The sequence below is a fragment of the Capra hircus genome, chromosome 21 (genome assembly GCF_001704415.2).
Source record: "Capra hircus breed San Clemente chromosome 21, ASM170441v1, whole genome shotgun sequence".
Taxonomy (NCBI): domain Eukaryota; kingdom Metazoa; phylum Chordata; class Mammalia; order Artiodactyla; family Bovidae; genus Capra; species Capra hircus.
Genome location: NC_030828.1, coordinates 69,371,883 through 69,390,301, shown reverse-complemented (window position 1 = coordinate 69,390,301; position 18,419 = coordinate 69,371,883). Strand labels below are relative to the sequence as shown.

The 18,419-nt window shown below is 46.1% G+C and overlaps 1 protein-coding gene across 1 annotated transcript; it reads left to right on the top strand.

Annotated features, from left to right (window-relative positions):
* LOC108633178 (granzyme B-like) lies at positions 12,568-16,065 on the top strand. Its single transcript, XM_013973009.2, has 5 exons — positions 12,568-12,733; positions 13,968-14,115; positions 14,598-14,733; positions 14,932-15,189; positions 15,830-16,065. Exons 1-5 carry the CDS (start codon positions 12,679-12,681, stop codon positions 15,971-15,973), a joined length of 741 nt encoding a protein of 246 aa, XP_013828463.2. The 5' UTR covers positions 12,568-12,678; the 3' UTR covers positions 15,974-16,065.

Below are 18,419 nucleotides of genomic sequence, written 5' to 3'. Positions count from 1 at the left end.
GTAAAAAGGACAAGAATTGAACAGAAAACTATGTCCACTCCAGATTCAGTTAATCTGGCAAAGCAGTTCTCTTGTACCCTAGACGAATCACCTAAAAGGAAGAGAACTGAAATTCTTAATCTTCAACCCCAGCAAAGAAAGGCCCCGAAATGAAACCAAACCCTCCTAGTCTCTGCTATTACTGTAAAAAGCCAGGATATTCGAAAAGACATTGTTACGAATTCACTCTGTAAGTGCTTCAGACACCTGCAGCCCTCTAAGCAGCCTTTCAAATTTCTCCCAGTGCTCAATGATAAGGCTTTGAAGGACCACGGGAGCTCTTCCCAACCTCCCTCTTCCTCACTTTAGAGAAATATTTCCCTAGTTTGGGGATGAGTCTCTTCTAGTCCTAACAGATATCAGAGCCACTCTCTTGGTGCTTGACCCCACTACTAAACAATAGCCCTTGCATCAGACTACAAAACAATTCAGGTAGTAGGAATCCCTAATGAGCCTCAAAATATTCCTGTCTCTGAACCTGTTCTATTTTATTTAGGCCCTTTGAGAGATACACACCCGTTTCCTCTTAATTTATCCACCCGCATCCGTTTATCAGACTAAGATTTCTTAGAGAAGTATCATGCCAGAATTTCTTTCTCCAGAAAAGGGGAAATAATTCTAGAATGTCACGTTAGAATGTGACAGTTCACCACTAGTTGAATTAAATGGCCCTTGACATCTTTATTTGCTCCATCTCTGATGATACTAGAGCTGATTTTGGAAATGCCTTATCATTTGTCCCTGGGGAATCAGCTACTACCCTTCTTAAGGTTGGATGGGATGAGATGATTGGATGGCATCACTGACACAATGGACACAAGTTTGAGCCTGTTCCAGGAGTTGGAGATGGACAGGGAAGCCTGGCGTGCTGCAGTCCATGAGGTCGCAAAGAGTCGGACGTGACTGAGCGACTGAACTAAAACTGAAAGCTCCCACATGCCATAACTAAAAGCATACCACAACTAAAAGCATGCCATGACTAAGACCCAGCATAGACAAATCAATAAATACTTTTGAAAGAATAACATAAAATCTTGAAAAGCGATGTATATAAAACAAACTGTATACATGTGGCTCTATACACAGGTATAAGTATAGATATAAGTATAGATATAGACATTTGACTTCAAAGAGCCACCATGATACATATTCAATCCACCCAAGGAATGGCTGCTGTGGGGAGCAGTGTTTCAGAAGCCTCTGCCGCAGCTCTCTCCACTTCTGTGCGATGACGACTTAAGGCCCAGAGACTGGCAGCTGAGCTACATAACCGAACAGGGGACCGAGGCTCCGAACCCCAAGTCAGGTCTCTTCCGACCAAGAGACGAAGTCTCAGGGCAGCAAAATGTCTTAAAAATTACTGCATGCCCGCGTCCACGTGAGCCTCCCAGTCCTCCTGACTGAGGTCTCTTCCAGCCTCTGCTGCAACAATGCCCTGCAGACAAAGCGCCTGAGAGGCCATTCCAAGAGGACTCTGTCAGAACACTCTCCCTCGCTGAGCTGGAATCTGCCCGCTGTGACTCTCACCGCTTCTAAGACTGATACGGGGAAAGTCTGCAGCTTGCCAGACACACATCCTCTATGTGCGTGGGTATGTGTGTGTGTACACACACACTTTCTGCAACCATGTAACCTTAGGCACATCATTTAATATCTCTGAGTCAGTGTCATAAAATGTGATGAACAATGATGTCCAAGCAGAAGGTAGAGAATTCAATGGGATAACATACAAATTGCATGTGCTTTGGAACATACTAAGGTGTGGATTGTTATTAATGCTGTTTGCTTTCCCTCTCCCCTGATTTCCCCTACACTGTACTAATCTTAAATAAAACAAAAACACCAGGGCTTTCCTGGTGGCTCAGTGGTAAAGAATCCATCTGCCAGTGCAGGGGACATGGGTTCAGTCCCTGATCCAGAAGATTCCACATGCCGTGCAGCAACTAAGCCCATGTGCCCTAACTACTGAGCCCTACTCTAGAACTCGGGAGCCGCGACTACTGAAGCCCAGACTCCTAGAGCCTGTGCTCTGCGACAAGAGGAGCCCTCACAGCCAGAAGCCTGTGCACTGCAGCCAGAAAGTGGCCCCTGCTCACGGCAAGGAAAGCGAAGCCTGTGCGCAGCAAAGGCCTAGCACAGCCAGACTACATGCAAACATGCATACACTACTTTTATTTTTTTTTAATTTTTATTATAACTATTTATTTTATTTTTATGTTTATGTTTACTTTATTTTACTTTACAATACTGTATTGGTTTTGCCATACATTGACATGAATCCACCGCGGGTGTACATGCGTTCCCAAACATGAACCCCCTCCCACCTCCCTCCCCATATCATCTCTCTGGATCATCCTTGTGCCCCAGCCCCAAGCATCCTGTATCCTGCATCGGACATAGACTGGCGATTCATTTCTTACATGATAGTATACATGTTTCAATGCCATTCTCCCAAATCATCCCACCCTCTCCCTCTCCCTCAGAATCCAAAAGTCCGCTCTACACATCTGTGTCTCTTTTGCTGTCTTGCATACAGGGTCATCATTGCCATCTTTCTAAATTCCATATTATGTGCTAGTATACTGTATAAATTATTTTTAAAGAAACACCAAATAGCCTCAGAATATTTGAAGATCTCTGTGATATGCACCCATAACCCAGTCCACCTTTTCCAACATGAGTCAGCTGGCAGGTATCTTCTCAGTGAAGACCATCTCTTCTGGATCCTGAGCAGAACCCAGGGTGGATACTCTTTTTGGATATGATTTTCCTCCTCTTTTCTCTTTTATCCTCTATAGAGTCAAGAGCAAAGCCTGACTTCCCTGCACCTGTAAGACAGTAGCAAAGATGAGGTTTCTGAGAGAAAGGGGTCAAGCCACAGGACACAGGCCAATGCTAAATTCACTGATTCTGGTTCCCATTATATTCTCAGAAGTTATCAAGCATCACTTGTGAATACTTATGTATAGGTATTTAAGGTGCTCATAGCTGCCCAGACAAAATCATAGTGTGTGATGCCAAATGGGACTGGAACACTTCAAAGGTGGAATTCAATGCCTTGATGTATTAAGCGTGGTCCAGGAACAAACAATCCTCCGTCTTCAGTTTTAGAAGCCTGAAGTATGGGAGCATAAAATAGATCTAGAGTTTTGTCACCATATCCTGGAAGTTCTGATGAATGAATGATAACAGAAAATACAGAGAGTCTAATATGGTCATTGGGCTTCCCTGTTAGCTCAGCTAGTAAAGAATTTGACTGCAATGCAGGAGACCTGGGTTCAGTCCCCTGGAGGAGGGCATGGCAACCCACTCCAGTATTCTTGCCTGGAGAATCCCAACGACAGAGGAGCCTGGTAGGTTACAGTCCATAGAGTTGCAAAGAGTCAGACACAGCTGAGCAACTAAGCACAGCACGCAGCCCAGCAGGGTGGTATCACAGGAAATCATCCTGCCACACTTCTGCTGGCAAAATGTGTTCTCAGCAGTGCCGCAGCTCTGCAGCGCCTAATTACTCGAGGGCAGACTTTGAAGGGCTGAGTAGAATATTCCGCATCTTGCTCGGTCCCACTGTTGCTCCCTGGTACTTGGTCATAAAGAGAGAAACATAAAAGTAGGGGGTTATACAACTAGCAGATGACATACCAGGACTGAAAGACAGAAGATGCGACTCAAAAATTCTTAGGTGTGAATTAGATTTTCCAATTAGAACACTTAGCTGCATGTGCCCTGAACTGTGAGATAGAAAGACTGAACAATTTTGCAGCCATATACTGAGTTTCTGTGAAATGATTCAGCAGCACCCCTCTTACCTACCCCTAAACCAAACCATTTGCCACATCCCGTCCAGACAAGTTAAGGAAACGCATAGCCCTAGACCCCAAGTGAGATGGGAGGAGAAAGACCATTCACTCCACAAACTTAAGGTGAGACCTTTAGGTCTTGTGAGAACAAAATGCTCTGGGGAAAGGAAATGGTCTGGTGGACAAAGATACCGGGGAGATAAAGATTCAAGTGGGGAGTAGAGGGTGGGGGCGTCTTAAGTGTGTTTCAAGGTCACATCAAAGGCACCATCACAAAACAAAACTCTTCTATCTCATTCCCATTCAGAAACACAAAAACTGGGTTTTCAGGTTTTGTATTTTCATATTTGCCCCCCAGTTTGCTGGGGGTAGGCACACTGTTCTCACTCAAGACCACCTCTTCTCTCCTTTCCTCTATAATCTTCTCCCTACTCATCACTCCAGTTATCTCACCACTCAAGAATTTTACTGAATTATCTTCAATGCAAAATCCAGACCTTACTCTTTGTTGGCTAAACAACGATTAGAGTAGGCAACAAGGAAAAATTAAAGAGTGTTCTAATGTTTACCCAAACTCTGGAAATCCCATAGAAGTATATCTGCCCTGCACACATTTTCTGTCCACATCCCTGCCCTCTCAGTTCATCATTACTACAGAGACAAAACAGAAGTACCCCTTCCCCACTCTATCACATAACTTAGATTCTCCTTCACTGACAGATCTTTCCTTAAAACAGTCTTTGATCTTATACTAGCACCCCAGACATTCTGACTATCTTCCTACACCCCTAATAGAAATGCAGGGATAACTCCTAACAGAGGCATGAATCCCTTCTCAACAACATGAATGAGACTCATGGTCCATCAGCTGAGGCCAAGTCTTATGCCTATAGGTTCCTGTTTTAGGTATAACAAGACAATGATCAGGCTCAGGGAACCTGATTTATAGCCACAGACTCAAATGTCATGCATGAATGTAAGAAGGTGATAATGTGGCAATATCATATCATTGTCACTGCCTGCAAGAAATGGCCAGGCCAACTTCCAGTAGGCACTAATTATGAGAGGTTAAAGTCCAAGGGGATTACCCATCATGAGCCAGGCATGACATTATTTTGCGTGTTGGGGTAAAATATCTGGGTTCAAAGGACAAACTCAAAGAGCTTGTAATTCCCAGAGTACAGTACTGTATTCAAAATCTCCAGTTTTAGAGGGTTGGGATGAGGGGTGGTGAGAGGGAGGCTCAAGGTGAAGGGAATATATATATACATACACACACTTATAACTGGTTTGCATTGTTGTATGGCAGAAACCAGCACAACATTGTAAAGCAATTATCTTCCAATTTTAAAAATGCCAGTTTTCAATGAAAATATGCAAATACAAAGAAATAAGAAAGTAAGGTCTATTCATAGAGGGCAAGAAAGCAAACTTGATACAAAACAACTTTGAGGATAATTAGAAAAGGCAGAGGAACCAGAGATCAAATTGCCAACATTTGCTCTGTCATAGAGAAAGCAAGGGAATTCCAGAAAAACATCTACTTCTGTTTCACTGACTATGCTAAAGCCTTTGACTGTGTGGAAAATTCTTCAAGAGATGGGAATACCAGACCATCTTACCTGCCTTCTGAGAAACCTGTGTGAGGGTCAAGAAGCAAGAGTTAGAACCTTACATGGAACAACTGACCGGTTCAAAATTGGAAAAAGAATATGACAAGGCAGTTTATTGTTACCTTGCTTATTTAACTTATATGCAGAGTACATCATGTGAAATGCTAGACTGGATGAATCACAAGCTGGAATCAAGATTGCTGGGAGAAATATCAACAATCTCAGATAAGGAGATGATACCACCGGAATGGTAGAAAGTGATTAGGAACTTGAGAGCCTCCTGAAGAGGGTGAAGAAGAGAGTGAAAGAGGTAGCTTAAAACTCAATATTAAGAAAACTAAGATCCATGACATCTGGTCCCATTACTTCATGGAAAATAGAAGGAGAAAAGGTGGAAGTAGTGACAGATTTCCACTTCTTGGGTTCTAAAATCACTGTGGACTGCGGCCATGAAATTAGAAGATGATTGTTTCTTGGCAGGAAAACTATGACAAACCTAGACAGTATATTAAAAAGTAAAGCCGTCACCCTGCTGACAAAGGCCTGTATAGTTAAAGTGATGGTTTCTCCAGTAGTCATGTACAGATGTGAAAGTCAGACCATTAAAAAGGCAGAGAGCTGAAGAATTGATGCTTCCAGACTGTGGTGCTAGAGAAGACTCTTTTGAGTCCCTTGGACAGCGAGGAAATCAAACCAGTCAATACTGAAGGAAATCAACCTGGAATATTCATTGGAAGAACTGATGCTAAAGCTGAAGCTCCAATACTTTGGCCACCTGATGCAAACTGCCTGATGAAAAGACCCTGATGCTGGGAAAGATTGAAAGCAGAAAGAGAACAGGGTGACAGAGGATGAGAGGGTGGAATAGCATTGGACTCAATGGACATGAACTTGGGCAAGCTCCAGGAGATGGTGAGGGAGAGGGAGGCCTGGCGTGCCATAGCCTGTGGGATCACAAACATTTGGATGCAACTTGGCAACTGAACACACAAACACTGTTTATACCAGACAAAGATTTTAAATTGACTGTCTTAAAAATTCTCAAAGAAGGAAAAAAAAATACTCAAAGAGCTGAAGGAATCATGAAAGGAACTAAAGCAAATCAGAACAATATATGAAAATGTAGAGAAGGTCTATCTGTTCAGTTCAGTTCAGTCGCTCAGTCGTGTCCGACTCTGTGCAACCGCATGAATCACAGCACGCCAGGCCTCCCTGCCCATCACCACCTCCCAGAGTTCACTCAGACTCACATCCATTGCCTCAGTGATGCCATCCAGCCATCTCATCCTCTGTTGTCCCTTTCTCCTCCTGCCCCCAATCCCTCCCAGCATCAGAGTCTTTTCCACTGAGTCAACTCTTCGCATGAGGTGGCCAAAGTACTGGAGTTTCAGCTTTAGCATCATTCCTTCCAAAGAAATCCCAGGGCTGATCTCCTTCAGAATGGATTGGTTGGATCTCCTTGCAGTTCAAGGGACTCTCAAGTGTCTTCTCCAACACCACAGTTCAAAAGCTGTCTATAAAGAGATACAAATTAAAAATCTGGAACTGAAAAGAACAATAAGAGACACAAAAATTTCAATAGAGAATTTCAACAGTAGATATGACTAGGCAGAGGAAAGAATCAGTGAACTTGGAGGGAAAATAAAATAATTCAGTCTGAAGAGTGGAAAGGAAAAAAGAATGAAGAAAAATGAACAGAATTTAAGGGACCTATGAGATACTATCAAATGTACTAACATATGCATTCAGGGAGTCACAAAAGGAGAAGAATGAAGGGTCAGAAAAAAATACTTGATGAAATAATGGCTAAAAAGATCCCACATTTGATGAAACATAGGAATGTAAATAACGAAGAAGCCCAGCAAACTCCCAAGCAGTCTCCAAGAGATCCACACTGAGACACACTACAACCAAACTGTCAAGAGCCAAAGACAAACTCTAGACAGCAGCAAGACAGAAGTGATGACTTAGGGACAAGGGATTTTTCAATGAGACTAATGCCCAATTTCTCATCAGCAACCACAGAGGCAGTGGCATGATATGTAAATTGCTGAAAGAAAAAGATCTGGGAACCACAATTTACATATCTGGTGAAAGTGCCCTCCAAAAATGAAGAAGTAAAGATGCTCCCAGATAAACAAAAGCTAGGGGAATTAATCATTGTTACTGCCCTGTAGACCTGCCCTGGGCTTCCCTGGTGGCTCAGCAGTAGAGAATTCACCTGAAATGCGGAAGACACGGGACTCGAATGTTTGATCCCTGTGTTGGGAAGACCCCCTGGAGGAGGGCATGGCAACCCACTCCAGTATTTCTTGCCTGGAAATTCCCCTGGACAGAGGAGCCTGGGGGCTACAATCCACAGTGTCACAGAGTCAGACACAACTGAAGTGACTGGGCAAAGGCCAGCACACAGCCCCGCCCTGCTAGAAACGCGAAGGAGCATCCTTTAAGCTGAAACACAAAGACACCAGATGGCAACTTGAAGCCAAATGAAGAAAACAAAATCTCTGGTCAAAATAACCACATAGACAATTATGAAATCTAGTAGTATTTATATTTTTGGCTTGTAATTTCTTTTTGTTTCTCAGATGATTTAAAAGACAAATGCATAAAACAATAATTATAAACTATGTCAAAGGACACACATGGATAAAGGTGTAACTTCTGACAATAACAAGGTAGGCAATGGACATAGATAGGACCAGAGTTAATGTATAATGTTGAGGCTACATTGATATGTACTCAAAGTATATTGTTATAAATTTAGGGCATTAACCATGGTAACCATTAAGAAATTAACTTTAAAATATACAGAACAGGAAATGAAGAGGGATTCAAAATAGCACACTAGGGAAAAAAGTGATCAAATGCAATAGAAGACAATGTTGAAGAAACAGGAAATACATAAAACATATAAAAACCAAATAGCAAAATGGCAAAAGTAAGTCCCTCATTATTAGCAATCACTTCAATTGTAAGTGGATTAAACTAACCAAGTAAAATACAGATTGGAAGACTGAATTTAAAAATATGATCTAACTCCATGCAGCTTGCAAGAGACTCACTTTAGACCCAAAGATAAAAATGGTTGAAAATGAAACAATGGAAAAAGATATGCTATGTAAATAGTAATCAAGAGGAAATTGGAATGGTTATACCAATACTAGAAAAAATACATTTTAAGTGAAAAATTGTTAAAAGAGACAAAGGACATTATATATTGATAAGAGATCAATTAAGAAGACATATCACACCAAACATCAGAACTCTAAAATACATGAAGCAACATTGAGAGAATTGAGGAGAGAAATAGTTTTATAAAAATAGTTGGAGACCTTACTTTCAGTAGTAAATAGTACCTCTATAAACCAATTAGATTACAGATACTCCTCAAGGGCATATGAAGAATTCCCTAGGATAGACCATAGGTTAGGCCATAAAACATTTCTCAATACATTTTAAAAGACTGAAATCATACTTCAGCAATACGTGAGCCGTGAACTTCCAGATATTCAAGCTGGTTTTAGAAAAGGCAGAGGAACCAGAGATCCAATTGCCAATATCGGCTGGATCATGGAAAAAGCAAGAGAGTTCCAGAAAAACACCTATTTCTGCTTTATTAACTATGCCAAGCCTTTGACTGTGTGGATCACAAGAAACTGTGGAAAATTCTGAAAGAGATGGGAATACCAGAGCACCTGACCTGCCTCTTGATAAACCTATATGCAGGTCAGGAAGCAACAGTTAGAACTGGACATGGAACAACAGACTGGTCACAAATAGGAAAAGGAGGATGTCAAGGCTATATATTGTCACCCTGATTATCTAACTTTTATGCAGAGTACATCATGAGAAACGCTGGGCTGGAAGAATCACAAGCTGGAATCAAGATTGCCAGGAGAAATATCAATAACCTCAGATATGCAGATGACACCACCCTTAAGGCAGAAAGTGCAGAGGAACTAAAAAGCCTCTTGATGAAAGTGAAAGAGGAGAGTGAAAAAGTTGGCTTAAAGCTCAACATTCAGAAAACGAAGATCATGGCATCTGGTCCCATCACTTCATGGGAAATAGATGGGGAAACAGTGGAAACAGTGTCGGACTTCATTTGGGGGGCTCCAAAATCACTGCAGATGGTGACTGCAGCCATGAAATTGAAAGACGCTTACTCCTTGGAAGGAAAGTTATGACCAATCTAGATAGGATATTCAAAAGCAGAGACATTACTTTGCCAACAAAGGTCCGTCTAGTCAAGGCTATGGTTTTTCCTGTGGTCATGTATGGATGTGAGAGTTGGACTGTGAAGAAGGCTGAACGCCGAGGAATTGATGCTATTGAACTGTGGTGTTGGAGAAGACTCTTGAGTGTCCCTTGGACTGCAAGGAGATCCAACCAGTACATGCTGAAGGAGATCAGCCCTGGGATTTCTTTAGAAGGAATGATGCTGAATCTGAAGGTCCAGTACTTTGGCCACCTCATGTGAAGAGTTGACTCATTGGAAAAGACTCTGTTGCTGGGAGGGATTGGGGGCAGAAGGAGAAGGGGATGACAGAGGATGAGATGGCTGGACGGCATCACTGACTCGATGAACGTGAGTTTGGGTTAACTTTGGGAGGTGGTGATGGACAAGGAGGCTGCAATTCATGGGGTTGCAAACAGTTGGACACGACTGAGGGACTGAACTGAACTGAACTGAATACAAATTATCTTTTTTAACCACAGTGGACGGAAGCTAGAAATGAATAACAAAAGGAAAACTGGAAAATTCACAAACCGGGAAATATATGGACATTAAACAACACACTTTTAAGTAACCAGTGGGCCTAAGAAGAAATTATAAGACAAGTTAGAAAGTACTGTGAGACAAGTGAAAATGAAAATGCAACATACCAAACGTATAGGATGCTGTGAAAGTCATGTTCAGAGGAAAACACAAAACTATACGTGAGGACATTAAAGAAGAAGAAACATTCCTAACCAGCAACACAACTGTAAGCCTAACAAAATAAAAACAGATCAAACCACTCAAGCCAGCAGATATAAGGAAATACTAAAGATTAGAACCAAACAATCAAAATAAAAAGAATCAACAAACCAAAATTTGGTTCTTTGAAAAGATCATAGAATTGATACACTTTTAGCTAGACCAACAAAAAAAGAGAGAGAGAAGATTCACATTACTGAAATCAGAAATTTAGAAAAGGGGACACTACTACCAACCTCAGAGAAATGAAAAGAATTGTTAGAGAATACTATCAATGTTTGCACACCAACAAATTAGATAAAATCAAGATGAAATGATCAGTTCCCTAGAAATATAGAAATAACCAAAGCTGATTCAAAAATAAATAGGAAATCTAATCAGACTTATGACAATAAAGAGATTGAATCAAAAATCAAAAACCTTCTAACAAAGAAAATCCTAGGCTACCCTGGTGAATTCTATAAAACATTTAAAGAAGAATTAACACTAGTCTTATGCAGACTTGTTCCAAAAAATTAAAGAAGCGGAAATACTTCCTAATACTTCCTACTATCATCCCAAGTATTTTAAGTGCACTGCCATGATAATCTATCTGTGAGACATAAGCAAATGAGTAATATTTTTCCTTTCTACTTTCCAAATTTTCTTTTTTTTTTTTTAGTTTTTTATTTTTTTAATTTTAAAATCTTTTATTCTTACATGCGTTCCCAAACATGAACCCCCCTCCCACCTCCCTCCCCATAACATCTCTGTGTGTCATTCCCATGCACCAGCCCCTGAACATATACTACACACAAATAACAAAGCTAATTTTATTTTTAAAATTTCTACGGTGGGCAAACTAAGTTCAAAAAAGTAAAGGTTCGATAAATGTATTTGGTTTGATAAGGAGGATATTTACCCTGAAATTATGTCTTTTGATGCATAATATTCCTCAGAAAGCTGTAAAGTACAGACTACGTCAAGATAGACACTTAAATCCCCAGACTCTAACCACTCAGAGATTCTCTGTTGTTCTTGAACAGGGCTGGGTTTGGACTATTTAGAAAGAACTGTCCTTTATTTCCATACAGCAAGGTCTTCAGCAGAGTTTGTTCAGCCCGTGTGAGCCTCTAATGCGCCTGGCCTGCTGAGTCTGAAGTGTGGCCCTCTGGACACAGCACAGACAATACTCAAAGGACAACTATAGGTCTTCGCTCACCCAGCATGCTCTCCCACTTCACATGGCATGGGCCACTTAGTCACCTAAACGTCCTTTGGCGAACCAGCCCTTTCCCTGTCTTAGTTCAGGTGGTTTAGGTGGAACCCGCCCCAGCCTACTCAAAGGAGGAATGACCTAGGCTTACATCAATCTGTAGATGCAGTTTCTAGAGTCATAGTGATTCGTTAAATTAGACCAATAAATGTCAAGTGCACTACGTTTGTTTGCAAAACATGGACAGGAGAAATGGTCTGTATCACTCTGAGTATTTGTAAGTTTTTTAAATGGTGGAGTTCTTTGTTTTTTTAACTTATTTATTTTAATTGGAGGCTAATTACAACATTGTAGTGGTTTTGCCATACATTGACATGAATCAGCCATGGGTGTACATGTGTTAGAAAGGAAGTTAAGATGATGAGTGGATGGCTTATGGACTTTCTGGGGGGCAGGCAAGCTCTGTGCATCCCTGGACCACAGCCCTTCCCATGCTGCACTCAGGTCATGGATGTCTCTTTCTCCTCCAGCAGATGGTCAGCTCTCTAAGGGAAGGAGATGCATCTCCAGTGTGTTTGGTCATAATAACATAGAGAAAAGCTTAAAACCCACATCTGCTCAAGAAATTATTCTGTGGACTCAGCATCATGGAAATGAGGCCCTGATGCTTCTACCACTGGGGACTCTGGTTTCTGGGCTCTACTACCTCTGCTGGTCGATACCACACCCTACAGTCCCCACCTTGTCCTCTTGGGTTCCTGCTCTGGGCTGGAACAAGTGGTCTGCTCTGAGTCATCATCTGTGGGTACTGGTGTGGTCACTGGATGATTCTCACACAACCACCCAGAGAACGTCATCAGGCAGATGGAGTGGGGGCGGGGCAAGCTTTCAGAGAAAGCCTTTAGGATGAAGCATCGCAAAACCTGGAGGGGAACACCAGATCGCTGAGTCCACTGACACTGCGTTTCTCTCCAGGAGGCTGGGGGATCTGCAAGAGAGCCAGGAGGAAGCACCAGCATCTCCATCCTGGGCAGTCTTTCTCGGAAGATGCAGCCACTCCTGCTCCTGGTGGCCTTTCTCCTGACCCCCAGGGCAAAGGCAGGTGAGTGACCATCCCCATCCCAGGGGCCCAACCCCACCCTCCAGGTGGCACAGAGGTCCCGCCTGTTCTGCATGTCCCTGATCCAGCTATCCACCAGGAAGGAACATTCAGAACACCAGCTCCCATCCCACCTCATACCAGGGAGTATGATGCTGGATAAACCGCCAGCAGGAGCGACAGAGCAAAGCCTGCTCTCAAGAGGAGCCAGTGGGTACCAGCTCCTCCTCCAGCCCTCCCTTTGCCCTCTGGAAAGTAGAACTTTCCCAGAAGTGATGGCAGATGGTCCCAACCTGGAGAAAAGAAAATACTAAATTGCCCCTGAAGAGGGCAGAGTGGGTCTGGCCTCTGCTTCTAGTTACCTCAGCATCTGCTTGGCAGACCCTGGAGTTGGTGCCTCTGTGTTTGCTCAATCCCTAGGACCCACAGACCCTTTACCCAACTCGACTTCCCTGCCCAGGCCCTCAGGGGCTCCTCTCTTTCAAGGATGAAGCCAGTGTTTGGTAGACCTGAACTGCTCTACTTCCCAGAAGCACACCAGCACTGGCCATACCAACAGCCCCATCCAGAGGCCCACTGTGAGCAGGGAGGGTGCAGGAGGGGGCATGGTGACTCCTTCATGCAGCCAACAAATACTCACGGGGCACGTACTACCAGTCAGGCCCTGGGAAAGAGGCTATGGCGACATCTAGGTCCCTTCTCTGAATTCCTGTGCCCTGGAAAACAGAGCCATCCTGAATAAAATAGGGTAATGGGCCCTTAGAAATTCACCTGGAATGAAGCACAGGTGGGGGAGGAATTTTCAGCAGCCTCTAGGGCTTTGCTATCCCTAGGACAGGAATGAAAAGTGCAAGTGTTGGTTGCTCAGTCCTGTCTGACTCTTTGCGACCCCAAGGACTGTAGACCACCAGTCTCCTCCGTCCATGGAATTCTCCAAGCAAGAATACTGCCATTGTCTTCTCCAGGGTTTCTTCCCAGCCCAGATAGCGAACCGGAGTCTCCAGCATTGCAGGCAGATTCTATGCTCACCTCCAATTATGTGTGGGAGACAGATTTGCAGACCCAGACAGCTGCTCTGTTCTAGAGGAGGAAGTTGAGCTCCTTCCCAGCCTCCTCCCGCCCCACCAACTCCAGGCCAGGCTGGACTCTCCAGTGCCCAGCAGTTCTGAGCATGAAGCCGATGCCCACAAGGTACACTCAGTGGGGGCACACAAGCAGAACAGCTCTTTTCCTTCAGGGGAGATCATCGGGGGCCATGAAGCCAAGCCCCACTCCCGCCCCTACATGGCCTATCTTCAGTCGCGGAATCAGGACGTCCAGCATAGGTGCGGTGGGTTCCTGGTTCGAGAGGACTTCGTGCTGACAGCCGCTCACTGCCACGGAAGGTGAGGAGCAGCAAGTAGCCGGTACCTTTCTGAACACCCTTGGCAAGGGAGCCCTGCCTTTTTTCTCTAGGTGCAACCAGGCTGTTAGAAACATTGAGCCAAGAGGGTTCCTGGGAGGGCAAGAAAGAGGGGGCCAGGAGAGTGAGAGGGTGAGAAAGAGGGAAGGTCACTGCTGGAGGTGTTGCTGAAGTGATAGGCTAGACATAGGGAGCGCCTGGATATCAGAATGTGAACCAGTGCAACTTCACATGTGTCCTAGGGCTAACTGCCCATGGAGAACAGTTATGCTCTTCACAGTGGCTCCAGAATCTGACCTTGGCTGCCAAGAAACAGACAGTACAGAAAGCTTAGCCCCCAGGGCCCTCCTGGGGCCTGCATTTCCCCTCAGTGGCAGCCTTGCCCTGGAGTCACCTGCCCTCCATGGCTCCAGGGCTGTAAACCCTGTGTTGTGACCCCAATCTCTTGCTCTGCTCTCTGTGAAGCTCAATCAAAGTCACCCTGGGGGCCCACAACATCAAACAGCAGGAGAGGACCCAGCAGGTCATCAGGGTGAGAAGAGCCATCTGCCACCCAGACTATAATCCTAAAAACTACTCCAACGACATCATGTTATTAAAGGTAAACCGCCCTGCTTCTCATGCCCTCCTGGGATCAGCTCGTTTCCCGTCCCAGGACCTCCTACCCCTTTCTCCCCTCCCATCCTGGCCACCTGACCAGTCCCTGTGGCTCAGGACAGAGAAGAGACACATCAGCATCATTGCCGTGTCCAGGCTCAGGGACCACTGGCTGAGCCAGACTCTTGTCTCTTCCCATCAGCTGGAGAGAAAGGCCAAGCAGACATCAGCTGTGAAGCCCCTTAGGCTGCCCAGGGCCAAGGCCCGGGTGAAGCCAGGACAGGTGTGCAGCGTGGCCGGCTGGGGGAGGGACTCCACGGGCACCTGCACTGACACACTGCAGGAGGTAAAGCTGACCGTGCAGGAGGATCGAGAGTGTGAGGCCTACTTACCCAAGTATTATAACCGCGCCAACCAGCTGTGTGTGGGGGACCCAAAGACAAAGAAAGCTTCCTTTAAGGTGAGAATCACAGCCTACCTTGCTTGGATCTGGGGAGAAGGGTGTTGGCAGAAGATCTGGGACCTGGGGACCACCTCATCCTCTAGGCTTGGGACCTCTCTCAGGAGTAAAAGGGGGAACAGCAGGAGCTGGGAGGACCTAGAGCCTCTGCAAGCCACGTAAGACCTGCAGTGAATGCCAACCTGGCGCTCCTCCGGAAGGGAGAATCTGCCACGCACTGAGGCTCAGGTGTTAGAAAACCAGGCTTCCTGAGTGGGAGATGGACCGGTCCAGGTGCCTGCTCAGAGCTGGAACCCACCTGCTTACTGAGCTCCCCCTCCCTGATGAGTGTCAGCCCTCCCAGCTGCTTCCCTGTCCTAACAGCAGCCTGGAACCAATAGCCAGCCCTCAGCATCTAGACTGAGAGGGGGCGGAGACCTGGGGGCAGAGAAGGAGCTGCCCCCTGGGGGAAGTGAAGCAGGGACAATGTCCAGGTCAGGGCTGGCAGCCAGGGGCCCATAGACCTGCCTTGCCCACTTGTCTCGTACAGGGAGGCCTTGCAAAGTGGACTTCTTAGAGAGGAGTCTTGAAATGGCAGGGTGGGAGAGAGGGCAGGACCAGGAGGACAGCAGACTCAGTCCTTCTGCTTCTCTGTCCTCAGGGGGACTCTGGAGGCCCTCTCGTGTGTGACAATGTGGCCCAGGGCATTGTCTCTTATGGACAAGACGATGGATCAACTCCACGGGCCTTCACCAAAGTCTCAACTTTCCTGCCCTGGATAAAGAAAACCATGAAAAGCCTCTGACTGCAGGAACCAGACCATCTTCCCTGGGGCTAATCCAGAATCACACTGTGGGGTTGGAGGTGCCCATAGCTCAATAAATGTCTCTCAGCAGAGCTCGAAGGGCTGGTTGCTTATTTATTCACTGACTCCTATTCTCAAACGCTCACTGTGTGTTTAGAAAGGCAATGACAGGATTCTGCTGTTTTCTGCTCCTCCTCTCCCCCCTCCCACCATCTCTTCCCCTGAACCCCATGCAAAGCTGTCACCCAGGTCTGCTTCCCCACACCTGTCTTCCAGGGCCAGCCGTCCCGCCAGGGCTGAAACTGAGCACCATCAGGGGAAGACATGAACCTCTCTGGTCCTGTGGCTCAGGGTGTGCTCCTTAGCTCCTTGCTCTGGGTACATAGCAGGGAGGAGTGGGTCACACCATGGGTCCCCGACACCAAGAGCATAGCCTGGGGCTGCAGCTCCAGGACAGAGACCCTCCTACTGTGGAGGAGGGCTACCTGAGCTGACCTTTAACCCCCACAGCCAGGGGAGCTGGCCCAGAGCTGGGCTGGTCTCCTGAGAAGCCCCTCCATCTCACTCAGGCTGAGTGTCCTGCTTTGCCCTCCAAAGAGCCCAGGGCCCCAGCTCTGCCTCCAGTCTCCTCTGCCGCCCCTTCTTCTCCATCTCTGCCCACCACTGTGCGTCCTCAGCAGGGCCACCATCTCCTGTCCCCTCCAGACCACACTGATCTCTGCTGACCCCTTCCTCACATCCCTCCCACCCTGCATACCCGAGTCCCGTGGGCGTCCAGCAGGCCTCACCACTGACGTGCCAGCCCAGCTCATGCCTTGGCAGAGAGAGGGTCAGAGGGCCAGCCTGTGCTGTACTGGGCAAGTCCAGATTGCTGGGCCCCATCTCTCACCTGGGCAGGGCCAGCTCGACCCCTCACATGCAGCCAGTGTCCCCCATGTGCTCAGGGTCCTCTGGCTCCTGATGGCTCAGTAGCCTGAGTCCCTGTCAGCCTCTCCGTTTAGGTACTGGCGGCCTCTGGTCCTCTGGGCCAAGATTCCCTGCCGGTCACCTGGGACCCTTTGAGTTAGAAAGGGATCCTGTCTTTAGTAGGGCAGAAAAGTGCATTGGTTTTCATCCATCAACACAAATGCTGATGAACACCTACTAAGTGCCGGACACTATGTACAATGGACACAATACAGGTTCTATCATATCAGTTCAACTGTAACTGACAGTGTCGATATCGTCCAAATTGTCTATATTCCCTCCCTGTCTTGAGTCCATTTGTGGGGCCTACATCTCTGTGGGTCGTCCACAGGGACAAAGATTCGTGTTTCTTTTATTGCTGGTTACACTCATAGGTTGTTGTTATGTTGTTATGTGTTATGTGTGACTCTGAACACCAGTCATTTGGTTTCTAACAAGAAGATACTGCTCTGCTCACTGGAGCATCCTCGTCCCCTCGGGAAGGGGGCAGCGGGAGGGAAGAGATGGAACATGGGCAGCTTTATGTGTTTTTACTCTAAAGATAGCAGGCAGGAATGTCCTTGCTCACACCCAGATGGTAGGAACACCCATTTGAAAGGCAATTAGAATCTGACTCTAAACACTCATCCACTGGACGGGCCAGAAGCAGGCTCGCTGTCACGCCTGCAGCTCCTGCCTGTGCAAACCAAACTGCAGTCAGGGAGGCCCACGTGGTATGGACAAATGGAGAAGCGCCTCTGCTCTTAGGCCGTCACAGTGGCTGCTGCTCCACAGGGTCCGAGACAACCTAGCCTTTCATCCTGGGGAAGGTCTTGGTTTGGAGAGCATGTGATTTTTGCTGGCAAGATCTCCATGTCCTGGTCTCCCCTCACCAGAGCCTTCCGTCTGCCATCCCTCCAGGCTCTTGACTGTGGTGCTGAGCTGCCTGGGAGCTGAGCCAGAGTTCTAGCCCTTGGCTGTGCTGCTGCCCTACCCCAACACAAAGCACTGTGCTTCTCTGGGGATGTGTCAACACTCTGGGATATGGTTACCCTAAAGGCAGGCCCTTTTCCCTCTGGCTGTGCGCAAATCACGCAGCAACACAATCTCCTAGTGACCTGGGGCACCTTTAAAAGGAAGAGCGGTGATGACACAGCTTCTGATTTGGACTGAAAAAAATCCCAAGATTCACTAGAGACCCCGCTCCTTGATTGAAAATCACACAAAAGGAAACAAAGAAACAAAAAGGTACTGTTTAAAAATGAGCCTAGCCACATACATATTCAGCTCAAGTATGACATTTACTTTGAGGAAATGGTTCTATTGTTTGGAAAATTTAAAATATTTGTTGCTGACTTGTCCTCTTTCGAGAGATGAGGGAGACAGTCCCAGGAGGGACAGTGAGGTGCCTGGAGGCCCCACAGAGTTAGGACGGAGCCTGGGCTCAGCAAGGTCCCCTAAGAGCCAGGACAGCAAAGGAGGCTTCCATGTTTTCTAACGC